The following is a 19,448-nucleotide window of genomic DNA, read 5'->3' on the forward strand; positions in this document are numbered from 1 at the left end:
AATTCAATTAATAATAATAATAATAATAATAATAATAATAATAATAATAATAATGTTTAAGTAATCTTGTTATATTTCTAGAATTGGAATGTGGGTTTTTTTGGGAATGGTATTGATTTGCTATGCTATGTTATGGTTGCTATGTTATTGTTTTACTATGATATTATGAAATTGTTTTTGCAGGGTGTGTAGGAAATGCATCCCTGTTTCTTTGTTGCAAGCAGCTTTGAGCATGATTTTTTTTTTGATGGAAAAGCGGCATACAAATAAAATCAATGAATGAATGAAATAAAAAGAACCCTAGTGGTTTATTAAAATCCCCCGGGCAAAAGGCTTCTTGTTGCTTGATTCAAGACTTCAGGGTTCCTGGACCCGGTGTGCGCAGGGGAGATGGGCAGGGAGACACAAGGACACAATGCACAGAACAGTTTTAAGCAAAGTCAGAGCACCTTGCCCAGCGCTGTGGCTGCCCAAGGTTTCCAGATTTACTGCCTTTCCCATGCACAACCCATGCAAGGTACCACTAAGCCACGCCTCCCAGCCCCTTGTGATGCTCTTCAAACAAGGAAACAATCTGGAGGATGGACCGTGATTTCTTCCCCAGGCTCCATCCCTTGTGCAAGGCTGCCGCTGGTGTTAGACCAGAGAAAGTGCCGTGGGCTGACTCTCCTTCAAGTGCCCCCTCCCAACCGCCAGTGAATTCTACAGAGGGCGAAGGGATCTCTGGCTGGCTCTCCTTCCCCAGGGGGCTCCTGGGAAGAGCAGTGGCACTTAAGCCAGCTCAGGAATTGGCTCAGGAGCTTTGCAGCGGAGGCATCCCTGCAAAGTTGAGCCCTTCCTTCTCTCCCCATTCTTGGGGCGAGTAGCGCTTAGCAGGATCAGGGAACAGGCACTCAGATCGGCTCCTCGGCAGCAAACAGCGTCTACGGCGCCTTGATACCACCGCCTTCCACCCCCCAAAAAACCCCAAGTTATAAAAGAAGCCACATCTAAAATATTGTAATTAATAGCTGGGTTCTCTCCTGTCTGGCATCACTGCTAATAAACCTCAACACCTACAGAAGTAGCAATTGGTGTGACTTTTGTATGACCATGCTTTGTGTAGGGGGTGTTTTTTTGGGGGGGAGGGGGGAATTGAGATATGCTTGCTTATTTGTTTGTTTGTTTGTTTGCTTCCCTGCTCTCCTTTGCCTATCCAGGGAGGGGCAGGATAATCAAGTGGCTGGTGTCAGGGAAGATGAATCTGAGATACTAGGGAGCAGTGCAGTAAAAAGATTAAAGCGTTATTATTGTTGGGCTGCTTTTCCCCCCGTGGTCCGCCGTGACAGCTCGGCCGTCATCCGTAAAAAATGTCTCCGCGAGAGATAATCATCGGAAACTCAATAAAGCGTCAAGGGGAGCCTCGCCTGCCATCAATCACAGGGGAGCCTGGAAATTTTCAGCTCTCCATCTCCCCTCCCTGCCATCCATATAAATGTCTGTAATATATTTTGCGCGTGGCGGCCCTGCCGCACAGCTCCCCCGATTTGGATGCTTTTATGGAAAAAAAAAATTTATACACAAAATATGCAAATCGTTAAAAATAACCCTGCAAAACAAAGGCAGTTTTTCTTTCTCGCACGCACAATCTCCTTTCTCCCTCCCTCTCTCTTGCTCTCAAAAAAATGCAGCTGAATTTATTCTTTTTAATAAAACATGTCAACCCCCACCCTCAAAATTAATGCAACTTCCTTCTGAGTGGCTGTATTTTCCTCCACTCCAGCTATCTCACTCCTCCCCTCTTCAGCCAAAAAGTTTTATAGATGGGAAGGGAGAGGACGCAGCCCCTCCCCACCAAATTAATTCATTAGTTGATATATTCTCGATGTAAACAGAGTCTGGGAAGATGCTTCCCTTTGTTTAAGATGTTGTTTTGCATTCAGTGCTAGAGAAGAGCCTGCTGCCCACGCCTGCAAGTACTCTTCTTTCTTTTCCTTTTGCTCTGAAATTTGATCTGCTGACCCTGACTTTTAACCTTGACTGGCCTTTCCTAAATAAATGGCAACTCAGGTTAGCATTCAAAGAAATGGCATTGCTGGAGAACAGCAAAGCCCTTTGCAAAATTCCCGTTCTGCTGCTGCCAGAGAGAAAAATGAGGTGATGTGTAAGTTGTCTGAAAAGCAACAGAAATGAAAGTTGCAGACGTATGGACCAGATCATACAGGTAGAGAAGGCAAGATGTAAGCTGGAAGGGAAATCTGGCATCTTTTAGGTCCACATTGTGCAATATATACTCAAGTGTAGGTAAAATAGACGTCTTTACCTACTGATACCTTTACCTATTATTAGAGACCACAAAGGTCTTATGGCTTTATGGTCCCAGCTATCTGAGAGACCGTATTTCCTCCTACCACACTGGAGCCAGTGTGGTGTAGTGGTTAAGAGCGGTAGTCTCGTAATCTGGGAAACCGGGTTCGTGTCTCCGCTCCTCCACATGCAGCTGCTGGGTGACCTTGGGCCAGTCACACTTCTGTGAAGTCTCTCAGCCCCACTCACCTCACAGAGTGTTTGTTGTGGGAGAGGAAGGGAAAGGAGAATGTGAGCCGCTTTGAGACTCCTGAAGGGGAGTGAAAGGCGGGATATCAAATCCAAACTCTTCTTCTTCTTCTTCTACGAACCTGCCTGGGTTCTGAGTTCTTTAGGGGAGGCCCTTTTCTCAGTCCCACTGCCCTCACAGGGATGCTTGGTGGGGACGGAGGAGAGGGCCTTCACAGTGGTGGCTGTTCCCAAGCAACTTTGAAACTCCCTCCCCAGAGAAACGCCCTCCCCAGGGAAGCCGTTCGTGGTCCCCGTAGCTTGGAGGCGGTACATTTCCAGAATCAGGAGATGGATTTCTCCCGGCAGTGAAAGTCGTTTGTTTAAACCCCGGGCTTATCTGGAGCTCACCCTTTCCTTAGAGCAAAGGTCTTCTCTCTCCATCTTTTTTTGCAAGTTGAGGATCCAGATTTTACATTAGGGTTAAAACAAACAAACAAAAAACCAGCCACAGTGATTGTGTTAACCTCCTTGACAGAGCCATTCAGCCTGTGGCCTTTCGAACCGGGTAGTCCTTTGCATGCCAGAATTGGCAGGATGTTTGAAGGGTGCTCTTCTGCATCCTACCTGGTTGGGAGTGCAAGGTGCTGGGCCTGAGGTTGGAGTGTTGCCTTGACAACTGCTGGAGAGATGCGGTGGTCTGCAGAGTAAAGGAATCCACGGCAGACAACGTGAGAACGTAACAAGAAGCTGCTGGATCAGGCAGCATTCTGTTCTCACCACAGTGGCCAACCAGAAGCCCATTACAGTGGCACCTCGGGTTACAGACGCTTCAGGTTACAGACTCCACTAACCCAGAAATATTACCTCGGGTTAAGAACTTTGCTTCAGGATAAGAACAGAAATCGGGCTCCGGCGGTGCAGCGGGAGGCCCCATTAGCTAAAGTGGTGCTTCAGGTTAAGAACAGTTTCAGGTTAAGAACAGACCTCCAGAACGAATTAAGTACTTAACCCGAGGTACCACTGTACAGGAAACCCACAAGCGGAACCGGAGAACAAGAGAAGCCCTCTCTTCTCCTGCGGTTTCCAGCAACTGGTATTCAGAAGCATTTACTGGAGGGCAGAGCATAACCATCGCAGGCACTGGCTGTGGCCAGCTTTATTCTCCATGAATTTGTCTAAGCCCCTTTCCCGGCCATCCAAGTTAAGAGGCCATCGCTGCCTCCTCTGGGAGAGATTTCCTTAGTTTAACTTTGTGCTGTGTGAAGGAGGGCTTTCTTTTTTCTGTCCTGAATCGTCTACAATTGTTCAGCAGGTGGTCCTGAGTTTATTTACGCTTAGAAAATTGAGGCATTTTTAATCTGGTTAATCTAGTTTAACTTTTGTATGTTTTAAAGCATGGTTGTGACTTTTTATTTTATCTTTTTGTAAACCACTTTGAGGTTTTTGTTGCAATCAAGCAGTGCATAGATTTATTTATGAAATTAATAAATGAAAAACAAACAAACCGTGTTGCTTTACCTTCCAGGGAGTGGAGCCCTTTCTCTTTGGCCGTCTCGTAGACGCTGCTGAACTCATCTCCTAGGTTTGGGTCAGCTCCGGCTGTGAGCAGAAGCTTTACCACACTGTTGGAAAATAATACATATATATCTATTATAGAATGTATATACATTATTATTATTATTATTATTATTATTATTATTATTATTATTATTTATACACCATCCTATACCCGGGGGTCTAAGGGCGGTTCACAGAATAAAATCAAGTTATAAACCCACAAAATACATAATTAAAATAAAAACAACAACCCAACCGCCGCCCACCCCAAAAAAACACATTTTAAAATGGAATAGGATGTAAATCATATCACCCAAAGGCCTGGTTAAAAAGGAACGTTTCTGCCCGGCGTCTAAAGGTGTATAATTAACAACAACAACAACAATTTATTTATTGCTACTCTGGGCGGCTTCCAACAAAATATTAAAATACAATAATCTAACATTAAAAGTTTCCCTAAACAAGACTGCCTTCAGATGTCTTCTAAAAGTCTGGTAGTTGTTTTTCTCTTTGACATCTGGTGGGAGGGCGTTCCACAGGGCGGGGGCCACTACCAAGAAGGCCCTCTGCCTGGGTCCTGAACTTCCCTGGGGAAGGAGCTAAGCAAGGTATTGTTGGGGTAGGCAAGGGGGCTCACTTTCAAATATGCAAAGCTGGGGGGGGGGTAAACAGGGCAAAGAGCAGAACCCATGAAGACAAGATATGGTTTGCTCCAGAGAGGCTGTCCCTATATTCTGCCTGAGCCCAGAATGGTCACCTGGAAAGAGGATGTGCGGTGATGAGCCTTTGCCCCCTCCCTCTGCGGCATTGCCCCTTGGCTCACTGGCCTGAGCCACCTGCAGCACTGCAGGCACCGAGGCGTCCCCGCTTGCAGCAGCCTGGATTCACCCCTACTATGCCACACACCCCATGCCTGGTTCGACGTGGACTGCTGTAAACAGGAAATGGAAGGAACAGCCTGATCTATGGAGAGGCTATAAAAGGTCTTCTTCACATACAATTGCCCTTCAGCCTAATGTCCCAAGAAAATGGCAGGCCATCCCCTCCAGGCAGCTCACATTACCACTGTTCCCTTTCGCAGAGGCAGCCTGACATTTGAGCAATTGCAGATATTGATTGGCCCTGTCCAATTGGCAGGTAACAAAACATACTCCAACTTTCAAGCAAATTAGCCTTTGCAAAGGTGAATGAGAAGTAAAATAGCCATTAAAAAGTCATTTTTATTCATTTATTGTATTTATATCCTATCACAGGACTCGACAGGCCTTGGAGGTGGGTGGGTTATGAGATCGTAACAACAACAAAGTGATTAAAACAAGTGTGTGTGTGTGTGTGTGTGTGTGTGTGAGAGAGAGAGAGAGAGAGAGAGAGAGATTTAGTTATTTTAAACAAAGAACAAGAAAGCAAGACTCCTGCTACCAAATTATAGCCAGCTAGATCAGAGAAATGCTATTCCTTCAAAACTTCAGTCCCAGCTTTTCAACAGCTCCATAGGCTACCCCAAAGAATGATGCAAATTTTACTCTCCAGTCACAATTCCTGCTGATTTATTGCATCAATTAAGTGAATAATGTTTCTGCCCCTTTTCAAAAGTGGCATTGATAACTTCAGGTGTGACTGTTTCCCAAAGCCCCATTTCACGTATCACAAAATCTCACAGGCTGCAAAGATGGGTGCAGCACATGACTATTGCAGGAATCGAGGCTTTGAGCGCTTGCTCGCTCCACGAGGACCTGGAAACAAACCACAGCTTCCCGGCACAGAGACAGCAGACGTGGGGTTTTAAAAAAGGGAAACAGGGGGCATCCTGGTCTCTCTCGTGTTGTTGTGTGATGTGTGAAGTGACCCTGAGTCCCACAGTGACTGTGTTTCCTCTTTGGGACTTTTGCATGGGGTGTGTGTGTGTGTGTGTGTGTGTGTGTGTGAAACAGTGAAGCCCACCCCCCGCCTCTCATAAGAGGGGCTCACTAAATACATTATGAAGCAGGCGGCCTTGTGAGTTTCAATAACTTGTGATTGAGCTGGTGCTCAATCGCCTCAACAAACTAGGCCTTTAATTTGCTGATCAGGTCTTAATTGCATTAGCAGCAGAGCCTCCTCATCTGCACATATATAAAAATCTGCATTGACCCAGAGGGCAGCCTTTAACTAAAGTTCACCAGGCAGTTAAATCGATGACGGCAAAAGTGCTTTCTGCTGTTAGTGGCCGGGTGACGCGATCGGGAGGAAGGGCTGGAAGGGACGCTTGCGCCGTGACAGCTGGACTGATAGACTCAAATAGCTGCAGAGGGACCCTGAGGGTCATCTAGTCCAACCCTCTGAAAAGATGGAATGGGAGTTTGCTGGAAGAATGAGCCAGGGCCTCTGGACAGCAGCAGCCAGATCTGGTTGATCAAGGCAGCCGGTGGTCAACGTGGACCCCAAGTGACAAGCACAACACAGAGAGGGAGAAAAAGGTGAAGTCCATGTTCCCGCAGTGCACAGTTGAATTACAGAACTTGCTCCCACAAGAGGCAGTGATGGCCGCTTACCTACAAAGGTTTATGGGCTGTCACATGGAAGCTGGAACCAGCTTGTTTTCTCCTGCTCTGGAGGTACGGTGTCAAGGGCGCTTCCCACTCAAAGGCATGAACACGGTAGGTGGTTAACTCTTTATTGCTAAAGATTACGCTTACAGCCGCTTCCACAGCTTTGGTTACCTGCACACAACAATCTAGAGCCCAGGCAACTATTCCCACAGGTCTGCGCCCCCTGGAGCAGCTGCAGCAATTGAGGATGCCCCTAACGTACATACATCTCGAAGCAGCTGCCACCAAACTGGTGCCCTCCAAAGGTTTTGGACTACAACTCCCATTGAGCCCAGCTGGCCCAAACACCCGGAGGGCACCAGGCGGGTGAAGGCGGCCTTATATTAAAAACAACCATGTAACAGACCAGGCTGCAAACCTCGTGATGTCCATTTCAAACGGAGGTCCCTTAGAGCCAACGGAAGGCGCGTCTTGCAAGGAGAGCTCCAAGCTCAGGGAAACCGGGAGACTGAGAATCAGGGCAATGCCCCTGTACAGCCATACCTCGGGTTAAATGTGCTTCAGGTTGAGCGTTTTCAGGTTATGCTCCATGGCGACCTGAAAGTAACGGAGCGCGTTACTTCCGGGTTTCGCCGCTCACGCAGATGCTCAAAATGACGTCACGCGCATGCGTGGAAGTGGCGAATCGTGACCCGCGCATGCGCGGGTTGCGTTCGCTTCAGGATGCAAATGGGGCTCCGGAATGGATCCCATTCGCATCCAGAGGTACCATTGTATTATCCTCTGACTGCAAGAGGGGAAACTATGGCACTGACTTCATCAGCTTCTCATTACAGTGGTACCTCGGGTTACATATGCTTCAGGTTACATACGCTTCAGGTTACAGACTCCGCTAACCCAGAAATAGTACCTCAGGTTAAGAACTTTGCTTCAGGATGAGAACAGAAATCGCGCAGCAGCAGCACGGCGGCAGCAGCGGGAGGCCCCATTAGCTAAAGTGGTGCTTCAGGTTAAAAACAGTTTCAGGTTAAGAACAGACCTCCGGAACGAATTAAGTACTTAACCCGAGGTAGCACTGTATATTCTCAGAGGCTGGCCCCAATGACAGCCATTTATCCAAGGACCTTTCTTATAAAAAGAAAGAAAGAAATTAAGATTAAGCTGCCACTCCCACAAACATTTTGTACCAAGCCTTAACCAAGGAACCACACTGGTTCTGCACCAGGCAGGCAGGCGAGCGCAGAGTCAGCGCTCCAGCCACTCTTGCAGATAAAAGGCTTAACACTGGGCAAAGGCTGGGACGAGGAACCATCTGGGGCAATTATTGTAGCATGAAGAGCCTTTCTCCCGAAACCCTGTTCTGGTCCACCAGCCACTCGGAATGGTCAACAACCGTCACACTCCACCGCTGGCCATTGTCCACCTGCAAAGGTCGGAGGGGGGGGCGCTCAACCCACCCCTCCGCAGCCCCACAAACAAGGGAGCCCGTTGCTGCTCGGACATCAAAGTTAAACAAACAGACCCCCAGGGCCCACCCCCTGCCTCTTGGCCTGTCTTAAGGAGCTCCCCGAGGGGGTCACGACTTCCAGCTTGTCATAGCACACATCAAAGTTTGCACCACACACGAACTCGGCACATGGATTCGTATCGCGTCGCCCGAGAGCGGATATTCCGCCTTTGTGAGCCCGTTTAATCCTGTGTTTTCCCAAATAATTAGGCCTTTTTTGCTTATGAACTTGTGACTAAGTAAAGCGCCCCTGAGAGGTTGTAACATCAAAGCCCATTCCAACTGGCTGTCCCACGTTTCCGAAAATTGGATTTCTCTCTCTCTCTCTCCTCCCCCCGCCCTCTTTTGCTCCATCTTTAAATAAGAAAACTAATTGAATTTAGTTGTAGACTGAACGCATTGAAGAGCTGCCTTTAAAGGTTACAAGGAGACACGGCGATTGTCCTGGGAACCTAAAGGGATGTTAGGGCAGAGAGGCTCCTTCGGCCCAGAAAGGCAGGACAGGAAACACAAAGGCAAAGAAGGATTGGCAGGAAAAAGCAAGGCAACGGAACCCCGTGGGCGGACCTGCAGACGCCTACCCTGCTCCTATGCTAGGAATAATGAGGTTCTGATTTCTAACCCACCCTGTTTCTGAAGCCTCAAGAACATAAGAAGACAAGCCTGTGGGATCAGGCCAAGGGGAGCCCGTCTAGTCTAGCACCCTCTTCTCACAGGGGCCAACCAGATGCCACATTGGGAAACCCGAAAGCAGGATTCGAACAAAAGAGCCCTCTGCCCTCCTGTGGCTCCCAGCAACTGGTATTCAGAAGCACTGCTGCCCCCAACTGGAGAGGCAGACCACAGCCATCATGGCTAGCAACCATGAATCGCCCCCCTCTGTGAATCTGTCCATCCCTCTTTCAAAGCCATCCATGTTGGTGTCCTTCCTTTTATCTACCTTAGTGTTCCAACATTCAGTTTGTAAAGGGACCCCTGACCATTAGGTGACCGACTCTGGGGTTGCAGCGCTCATCTCGCTTTCCTGGCCAAGGGAGCCGGCGTACAGCTTCCGGGCCATGTGCCCAGCATGACTAAGCCGCTTCTGGCAAACCAGAGCAGCGCACGGAAACGCCGTTTACTTTCCCGCCAGAGTGGTACTTCTACTTGCTACTATTTATCTACTTGCACTTGGACGTGCTTTCGAACTGCTAGGTTGGCAGGAGCAGGGACCGAGAAATGGGAGCTCACCCCGTCGCGGGGATTCGAACCGCCGACCTTCTGATCAGCAAGTCCTAGGCTCTGTGGTTTAACCCACAGCGCCCCCCGCGTCCTGCGCAGAGCAGGTAACAACCTACAAATCCCCAAAGGAGCAAAGCTTTTCGTAAGAGCCTGGCTGCTGGGTCAGGCCAAAGGCCCATCTAGTCCAACATCCTGTTCTCCCAGTCGCTGACCTGTTGCCTCTTCTGGGAAGCCAGAAGAGAGCCAGACAATGGCAGAACGTGAGTGCAACAGCATCTGGTATTCGGAGGCATACTGCACGGCAGAGTATAGGTATCATGGATAGTAAGTACTGATAGCCTTATTCTTCCATGAACTTTCCTAATCCTCTTTTAAAGCCAACCAAGTTGGCGACCACCACCCTCCATAGTTTAACAATGCCCTGTTTTGCACCCTTTGACACTCTGCTGCTGAAAAGTGGAAAGAGGGGAGAAGGGGCTGCAATGGAATGGAATGGGTGGGAGCTGGGCAAGGACACACCCAAACCATCATTCATTGCAGGAGTACACATCACACAACGCCCCAAACTGGGCTTCTCTATTCCTGTCCTGCTGCTAGACGTTTTGTGCATTCGGCTCAAAGCAGGACACTGTGCAACAAGCAGAGCGTTCTCAGCTGGGTGAAAACTTGAACCGACCACTTTGGCCACTCTGGAGGAAGTGGAAGCCAAATGGTTTTCTCCCCAAAACCAGCTCGGCCCCTTGAGTGTGGCATTCACCCCTGCCAAAATCATGGTCCAATTATCCTCTCTGCTCACCTTCTTTTGGACACAACCCAATACATGTTTACTTCACCAGCCCTGTGGAGGCTGAGGTCTTCCTTCCATTATGTGGCTATTTTATTACTTTATTACTTGTATCTGTTGTTTCCATTATGTTCAGTTCTAATGTTTTAAATGGTATATAGCCTTCAGAATCTCCTGTAAGAAAGGCAGTAAAGAAACCTAGCACACCAAATTTCCGGCAGAGTCAACAGGCAACCTCGCTGCTGCCTTTTGGATGCCTCTTGGAAGACCCTTTTATTCAGCCTTGTTCAATTGCTTGATTTTTTTCAAGATGAGCCAGACATTTTAAGGATCATTTCCTACCATGTTTAATGTGTTGTATGTTTGATGGCATTTGCGTATATTGCTGTATGCTGCCTTGGTGTTTTACATGAGTGGGTGTCATATGCACCTTTCTTACAAAGAAAAATAAATAACACACCTTGAATTTCGGTTTATAGCAGCTACCATCAGAGCTGTCCAGCCAAGTTTGTGCCGGGCATTCACACTGGCACCTTCCTGCAACAACCTGAACAGAGAGAAAGAGGGAGAGGAAGCATATCCGTTAGCCATGGAGCATCTACAACTCAGTGAAACAACCTGCCCATCCACAGACACCTGTAGCTGACCCCTCCCTCCCTCCCATCCCAATCCCTTCTTCCTTGTTTGCTTTCCTGGCTTCTGAACGCATTTCCCTTATTCTATATACGCAATATCAGAACAACTAGAAGAGGCAATATAGACAAAAATGGATGTTGTTTTAAAACTATTTTCTAAGTTGTATGCTATGGCTTGGAGAAAAGAAGTTTGTCTCCCAGCTGACTGAGAATAGAAAGACTTCTGCTGTGTGTGTGTGTGTGTGTGCATATATGTGTATATCAAACTAAAATCGGGATGGAATTACTTTCACTTGCTTCCCTGAACAGTAGTTGTATCGGGCTGGTAAACTGAAAAAATAATGCTCTGCTTATTTATTTGAGAGTAACCCCATCAAACTCAGTGGGGCTTACTTCCCAGAACTGGGAATTTTCATTTGAGGCAGCCATCCTGAAAACTGGGGTGGTGGGGTTTCTTTATTCAGGACTAATTAATCCAGAATTAACTTTGGCCCCACCCACCTTCAACTGTAGCTCCTCCCCTGCCAGCATGCAACCCCCAAGAGACTACTCCCCACAAGGGAATGTGGCTCTCAAAGGAAAAAGGTTGCCTGCCCCGATGAACGAGGAAGGCAAGTTCTGCGCTGCGCCATTTGTCTTCTGAGGACTGCCCATTCACAAGGGATAGTACCCTTCTGTGCAGCCCATCACCCCAAGAGAACTGCGTGCTCGAGCCAAACAGATTTTCCCTTGCGTACCAAAAAAAAGAGAGGAAATGAACCTGTAGTGACGGGCTGAGCAGCCACGAGCTCCATCAGCCTGGGGGAGGCCCGGATTGGATGTCAACTGGGCAGACAGGGCTGTGTTTACAGGAGTAACCAGAGAGTGCCTTGCAGCTGCATGGCCCATGCTCAAAGCAGCATCGCCTGCGGCAGAAACCCACACCCCTGCTCCATCTGGAAGCTCTCCAAAGGTCCTCCAACTGCCCGACCAAAAGCCGTCCTTAGCTTTGCTGGTCCCCATCACGCTACGTATCACCAGGGCAATCCTAGGCAGATTCACCACACAGAGGTCTGTTCCCGTAATTCTACAGCAGGGGTGGCCAACTCCCAAGAGACTGCGATCTACTCTCAGTGTTAAAAACTGGCAGTGATCTCCCCCCTTTTTGGTGTTCAGGTCAAAGTTGTTGAAGCTTTTTTTAGGAAGGAGGAAGGCCTGCTTTTTAGGGGTTCAGGTCAAAGAAGGAGGAAAGGAAAGCCTTGATTTCTGAGGGTGCAGGGCAAAAATATTGAGTTTTCTTTAGGGAAGCCAAAGTTGTAAGCTTCTTTGGGGGGAGGCAGTGATCTACCAGTGATCTACAACAGACGGCCAGTAATCTATCGGTAGACCTGTTGGACGTGCCTGTTCTATACAATTCTATAGGGTTAATTCAGGCACTGCACTGGCTCTCACCCTGATCCCTCCTGTTATTGCTGTGCTTTCCAGAGGCATTTGTGACTCTGTATGAGCGCTAGGTGAATGCACCATTGGCCTCTCAAGGAGGCGCCTCAAAAAATGCCCTCAGGCAAATCTACCGTGTGATCACATTTGGAATATTGCATGCAGTTCTGATTGCCCAACCTCAAAAAGGAGATTGCGGAGTTGGAAAAGGTTCAGAAAAGACCACTCATAATGATCAATGAGTTGGGGTAACTCCCCAAAAGGCTGCAGCATTTGGGGCTTTTTAGCTTACAAAATACGCAAGTGAGAGGTTGAGGTAACAGAATTATAGGCTCTTAAGAGTTGGAAGGGACCCCTAAGGGTCTTCTAGTCCAACCCCCCTGCAATGCAGGAATCTCAACTAAAGTATCCAGTGTATAAAATTATGTAGTGGTGAGAAACACTTTTCTCCCTCTCTCAGAATACTAGATCTCCCGGATGTCCAATGAAGCTGAGTATTTGAAGATTCAGGACAGACAAAATTCACTTCTTTGTACAGTGCTGAGTTAAGCAACGGAATTCCCCCCCCCCCCCCGATGCAGAGATGGCCGCCAACTTGGCTTCAGAATATGAATAGCCATATTCTTGGAGGATAAGGCTCCATTGTGGCCACAAGCCACAATGGCTATGTTGTACTTCCACATAGGTGGAGAAGGAGGGAGATTTGCTGCTTTGCCTCAGGCAGCAAAATGTTTTGGGCCGGCCTTGGCTATAAAACTTTAAACAACGCTCAATGCAAGAAGAGGCACTTGAGTTTCATATCATTGTTCATGTTTACGAGGCTTTCAAGGTTTATACACACACATGCAGACGCAAAAGCGCTCTGCTTTTTAAAAACAACATCTATTCTATTAGTTACCATTAAAAGAGATATAAGCAAAATGAAACCAAATAATTGCATCACGAATCAGAGGGATAAAAATGTAAAAACAAACTACTTCCTTACTCTTACAAACAGGAGCCTTCAATATATCAAAGGGGAGAGAATATCCCTTGACAGTACAGTGGTACCTCGGGTTACAGACGCTTCAGGTTACAGACTCCGCTAACCCAGAAATAGTACCTCGGGTTAAGAACTTTGCTTCAGGATGAGAATAGAAATCGTGCTCCGGCGGCACAGCAGCAGCAGCAGGAGGCCCCATGAGCTAAAGTGGTGCTTCAGGTGAAGAACAGTTTCACGTTCAGAATGGACCTCCGGAATGAATTAAGTACTTAACCCGAGGTACCACTGTATTGCCTGTCCAACCACTCACAGAGAGCTTCCTTTTTTCTCTTCCCTTCTTTGAACATCATCAAAGAAGCCAACCCTCCACTTTTCTCTTCCCAGCTCACAAAATTTTGGCATGACAAAAGTCTGAGGATTTATTGATCTGTTCCTCCCCCCAATTTCCCCCCTCTTGGTGGTGGGCAAACAGGACACCTTTCCTGGCTCAAATGCCCCGACTCAAATAATGGGGCACTGACTCAAAGAAGGTTACCAAGGAGCCCTTGGCAGAAGATGCCAGGGGACTCAAATCAGGGTGGCTGGTAGCAAGATGCAGGGACCTTCCTTCCTGGGGCAATTGGGGGGGGCAGCTCTCAGGGAAAGGGAGCTGTTGGCCTGACCCCTCCTACTCTGCAGCGCCCCCAATAATGGCAAGAGTGAGGTACTGCAGCTCATCAGCTCAACTGGACCAGGTGCCTGGAGTAGCAATAGGGGCAAGACTGGCTTTATTTAAGCTTGCCTCTGGTTTGGCTCCTCAGTCTCAGCAATCTGTCAGTGAAAGTAGGTGCTCAGGAGACAGCTTTCTCTCAGGCAGCTGCCTGCTGGAAACCAGACCGCCAGCTTGCCTGCACCAGATGATGATTTTTCCTGCCTCTGTCCCTTCAGATTGACAATTGCTGCCTTCGAGATTCAACACTCTGCTTCCGCTGGACCACAGCACCTGCCTCTGGGCCCTGACAAGTGGTAAACGTAGAAACTCGACAAGCCAAGGGATGCAGTTGTTGTGTTTTAAACTATTTGAATTGTACGTCGATTGCGCTTATCAGTTGCACTTCTAACCAGCTAATGGGTAAAATCCAACCAAAATGCAAAAACACAATGAAGCCAGGTATAAATCTCAAACGAACTGAGCCCAAGATGACCAGCAGTCATCTTTGCTCTCTCTCTCCAGAAGCCTCCTTAAAATTGGAAAGGTGTTATGACGACCTGATGTTGAAAGCCGATAGCAAGAGAAACCTCCAGCAAAGAGTCCTGGGAGAAGGTGCTGCCACCACTGTGAGGTCTCACCTTGCAATGCTCTTGCAGGGCAGGATGCCCCCCAGCCAGTCTTAGCACCAGGGGAAGTTCATGAGCCAGAAGGCAGAACTCAAAACTCTGAAGGCTCAAAGCTGAGCCATGAAAAGAAAAGAAAAAATAGCCCACTCCAGAAGTGGCAGGGCCCAGTGTCCGCCTTGAACAGTAAAGGTAAGCATGTTCTGCAGAAGGCCAAGGAGGCAGCCCAGGTAACACCATTTTTTTAAGGACAAGGTGAGTCACAGCAAAGCAATTCCCAACAAGCGGCTGGCTGACTGCTCACTGCTCTTACAGCAGAAGCGCTTAATCTGTGGCCCTCCAGATATTAAAAAAACACAGAGTTGGAAGGGACCCCAAGGGAATCACAGCCAAAGAATCCCCAACAGGCGGCCATCCTACCTCTGTTTAAAAACCTCCAAGGAAGGAGCGTCTGCCAACTTTTGAGGTAGTTCATTCCACTGTCAAAGACCTCATGTTATCAGAAAGTTCTTCCAAGTATTTAGTCGGAATCTCCTTTCTCATAATTTGAATCTGTTGGTTTGGGTCCTACCCTCCAGAACAGCAGAAAACAAGCTTGCCTCTTCTTCCACGTGACAGCCTTTCAGATATCTAAAGATAGCTCTCATATCACCTGAGTCTTCTCTTCTCCAGGCGAAACATAACCCAATTCCCTCAAAAATTGCTAAGCTACAACTTCCATCATACCTGACCGTTAGCTATGCTCTCTGGGGCTGATGAGAGCTGGAACACAACATCTGGATGGGGCATCATAAGGACTGTGCCTGTTGTGGGTCATGGGAGATGCTCCAGAGTGACTTTTGTTACGATATGAAAGCAACGCAGCTGCAAACTGGCAGTTTGATGCTTACATTATATGATGGGGCTGACTGTGGGAAAGAATGTTACAGTCAGTTCACAGGGTGATTCACTGGAATTTGCTCTCTGTGTAATATGAGACCTTCCTGTTGCGTATGTAAAGGAAGTCTTTGCCACTTGCTTGCTGAACACTGAACTGTTCGGACATGTTTTTCTGTAGTGCTGTAAAGCCAGAAATAAACAGAATGTAGAAGATTTTCTGACTATCTCCTTTTTTTGATGGTATGCAAGGAGGGAGCGGGTGTGCATTTTCCACGCTGGGAAATGTCGCCTATCGAGATCTATCCTGGACTTGCGGGGACTGCAGCCAGGGAAGATCACCGGTAAGCAAGCCGGGAGTCTGGGATGTTGCCAGTCTCTCCCTAGGAGTCTTGCTTTCCAACAACTTTTGCCACTTGCGCACAGCAAGATGAGGCCACAAAACCATCACTGATTATGGTCATCGACAAGAGCCTGTGTTCGGGAACAGGACACAAGTTGCTTAAGGCCCTCTAGAATGATGAACTGAGAAAGTCAGAATGCAGGATGACCGCAGCGCTGTCGAGGAGCACAGCCTGCATCGACATTTCAATTAGGGGCATTTTTTAAAATCAGCACATTGGTGCTGAGCAACTTAGCAGCTTTGTGAAATGGCTGAACTTTATGTTCGGGGCACTCGTGATCATCATTAATATATTCCCAGCCTGATTTAATCACAACAAATCAATAGAGCGACGACCACTGCTCAGCTCCTAGACAACCAAATGTATTTACCAGCAGGGGTATTTTATTGTTAATTAAATAAAATTCTCTGATCAATCTTTAAGGATGTTTACCCGCATTTTAACCAAATAACACCTGAGGCACTCGGCTGAATGGCTCCCAAACAGCTGCTCATCCACAGACACTTAGAGGTGCATTTTCACAGAGTAGCAACACAAGGTTCAGCCAGGAATTTGCAAAGTGGAAGATTAAATCTCATCAGTGTCTCCTGTCCCGCAAATACGAGCACTGCAAATTTACAGAAAGAGTTGAAAACTTGGAATTTCATGTGCAGGACTAGAAAGTGAGCCCTGGAGAGCAGGGCTGAGAGACCTGGGAACCATTCAGTTCCCATCAGTCCCAGAAGCCAGCATTTAAAAGGGTATTGGCTCATCATCAGCCAAAGGCCTGTTTTAAGAGGAATGTTTTCACCTGGCACCTAAAGGCGTATACAGTCAAACCTCATGTTACGTTTGCTTCTGGTTGAGTGTTTCCAGGTTGCGTCCCGCAGCGATCCAGAAGCACCAGAAAGGGTTACTTCCGGGTTTCGCCGCTCACGCATGCGCAGATGCGCTAAATGATGTCACACGCATGCGCAGAAGCGGCGAATTGCAACCTGTGCAAACTCAGGTTGCGTTCTTTTCAGGTTGCGAATGGGCCTCTGGAACGGATCCCGTTCGCAACCAGAGGTACCACTGTAATGATGGCGCCAGACGAACCTCCCCGGGGAGAGAATTCCACAAACTATTGTAATAGTTATGACAGGACACTGTGCAAAATTAGTTGGATAGTCTATGGCATTCTGTAAATGCTATTATCATCACTAGCCTCTGACTGATAACCTCATCTGACGGAAGTGCAAACATCCCCACCCGAGAATGTTACCACGCAATCCATGGAAGAGAGAGGCTGGTTTGCCTGCCTCCCTGGACTAGGATAAACTGGGAAGGTGCAACTCGTAAGAATGTAAGAAGAGCATGCTGGATCAGACCATCAGACCATCTAGCCTAGCCTCCTCTTCTCACAGTGGACAACCGGATGCCTGTGTGAAACCCACAAGCAGGATTCGAACACAGGAGCAACTCTCCTCTCCTGTGGGCTCTCCCGTAACTAGTATTCAGAAGTGCTGCTGCAATCCCTTATCCAAGCTTCAGGAGCCTGCCAAATTCATGCTTCCTTGTTTATGGTGAGAACCCCCAACATTCCAGAGGGGGCTTTCTGGCTAGGGGCCTTTTGGAAGATACAAAAACCACCCCACTAATGGGGGGGGGGAGGAGAGAGAGAAAGAGAGAAAGAGAAGGGATGCATCTCAGGGAGGATAAATTTGTTCTTCGGGGGGAGCGAAAGAAGGATGCCCTCCACTTTCAGAGCAAAGAAGGCAGCTGATCTAGTGATTCCTTTGGCTTTGGGCATCTCCTATTGCAGCATAGGCACTCGGCTCCCCTCTCTGCACACCCCCTTCCCGCACTGAACATATGGGGCTTCTATTCAGGCCTCCGAGCCCGGGAGTTCTGGGTGAGCGACTCCGGGAGCCCAAAGGGCATGTTTGAGTTTGTGCTCAGCGCCTGCGAGCCGGGCCCTCCTGACAGGTGGAGGAAGAGGAAGCTGGAAACTTGAACTTTTGGCCACAACAAAAGCTTCTGTCCCCAGCAGCGGCGGCGGCCAGTTACACAGCACTTCTCTCCCTCTCCCCACACCCCGCCCGCCGTCCCCAGATGTTCCTGTTTAACAGCCGGGGGGCTTTAGGGAAACTTTCGACTTCTTTGGGAGGTCCTTCGAGGTTTGCAACACTTACAGAATGAGATCCTTCCCACCCCCTGAACACACACACCAGCAACATAATGATCTCAAGGGAGAAAAACAGTTACAGCTTCCTAAAAACGGCCTGTCTAACCGACCCATTTGCCTCTACTGCTTTCATCCCAAGAGCGAAAGCCCAGTAATCCTAGAATTGCATAGTTGGAAGGGACTCTCAGGGGTCATCTATTCCAACACCCTGCAATGCAGGAATTGCAGATAAAGGACCACTGACAGGTGGCCTCCCAACCTCTGTTTAAAAACCTTCAAGGAAGGAGAGTCAATGAGCTCCCGAGGTAATCCGTTCTACTGTCAAATAGCTCTTGCCCTCAGAAAGTTCGTCCTAATGCTAAGTCATAATCTCCATTCTTGCATGTTCTCCCACCTGCAGCAGCAGAAAACAAGCTTGCATCATCACCATCATTTTAACTGTATGCAGCCTTTGAATACTTAAAGCTATGCTGAAGGCGGCTTACAAGATAAAAATATTTATGTAATTACAAATATAACAGAAGTAAAAGCTAAAGGGACCCCTGACCATTAGGTCCAGTTGCGGACGACTCTGGGATTGCGGCACTCATCTCGCTTTATTAGCTGAGGGAGCCGGAGTACAGCTTCCGGGTCATGTGGCCAGCATGACTAAGCCGCTTCTGGCGAACCAGAGCAGCGCACGGAAACTCCAGCCTGGGACCCACTGCCGGAGTGGTACCTATTTATCTACTTGCACTTTGACGTGCTTTCGAACTGCTAGGTGGGCAGGAGCAGGGACCAAGCAATGAGAGCTCACCCCGTCGCAGGGATCTGAACTGCCGACCTTCTGATTGGCAAGCCCTAGGCTCCGTGGTTTAGACCAGTAGTCTTAAACAATAAGTAAACCACACCAAAAGGCGCACAACCGAACTGAACAATTTCCACATAAATCGTAAGATCTAAAAATACAGTATACAAAAAATTAATATCAACAAGAAAACAACGAAAACTCCTAACCAACACCCCAGCGCAAGAGTCTGTTCAGCAACCTCAGCTTTTGTAGCTGGAGTCAGTCCAGGCCCTGCCTCCCAGGCCAGGGAGAAATAGGCCTGCAAGTCAGGGAGCAAGTCCTCCAGGACTCACAGCCAAGATGGTCCATCTTCCATGTGACAGCCCTTCAGAGAGGTGAAGGTGAATATTCTAGCGTGTGACATCTATGTACAGCCCTGACCTTGCAGGCGGACAAGGCAGGCAGAATGGTATCACAGGGAGAGCCAATGCCAGCTTTTGCAAATGTTGGTGAAGATTACCGTATTGTTCCATGTATAAGACTAGGGTTTTTTTTTTCTTTAAAATAAGGTTAAACATCTGGAGGCGTCTTATACACGGATAGTACATGTGCCCATTTTCTAAATTTGGGGTCCCCAAAAGTAGGGGGTGTCTTATACATGGGGGTGTCTTATACACAGAAAAATACAGTAATTTCTGGATATCTTAGACACGTAACATTAAAGCATTACTGTTCTCCTGCTGCTAGCTTAACTCAAGCCCACACTATTTTCCGAGTGCAAGAGGGGAT

At 48.0% G+C, this 19,448-nt stretch overlaps 1 protein-coding gene across 2 annotated transcripts in view; it reads right to left on the reverse strand.

The window, feature by feature from the left end:
- Window positions 1–19,448, reverse strand: part of CLPB (ClpB family mitochondrial disaggregase) — a 71,804-nt gene that overhangs the window by 47,444 nt on the left and 4,912 nt on the right. For both annotated transcript variants that reach the window (XM_082219243.1, XM_082219242.1), the window contains exons 3-4: window positions 10,575–10,661; window positions 4,036–4,139 (exon numbers count right to left, since the gene is read on the reverse strand). In XM_082219243.1, the coding sequence (XP_082075369.1) occupies window positions 4,036–4,139; window positions 10,575–10,661 (191 nt within the window). The remainder of the gene's footprint in view (window positions 1–4,035; window positions 4,140–10,574; window positions 10,662–19,448) is intronic.

This window comes from Podarcis vaucheri, assembly GCF_965113315.1.
Source record: "Podarcis vaucheri genome assembly, chromosome: 4".
Lineage (NCBI taxonomy): Eukaryota > Metazoa > Chordata > Lepidosauria > Squamata > Lacertidae > Podarcis > Podarcis vaucheri.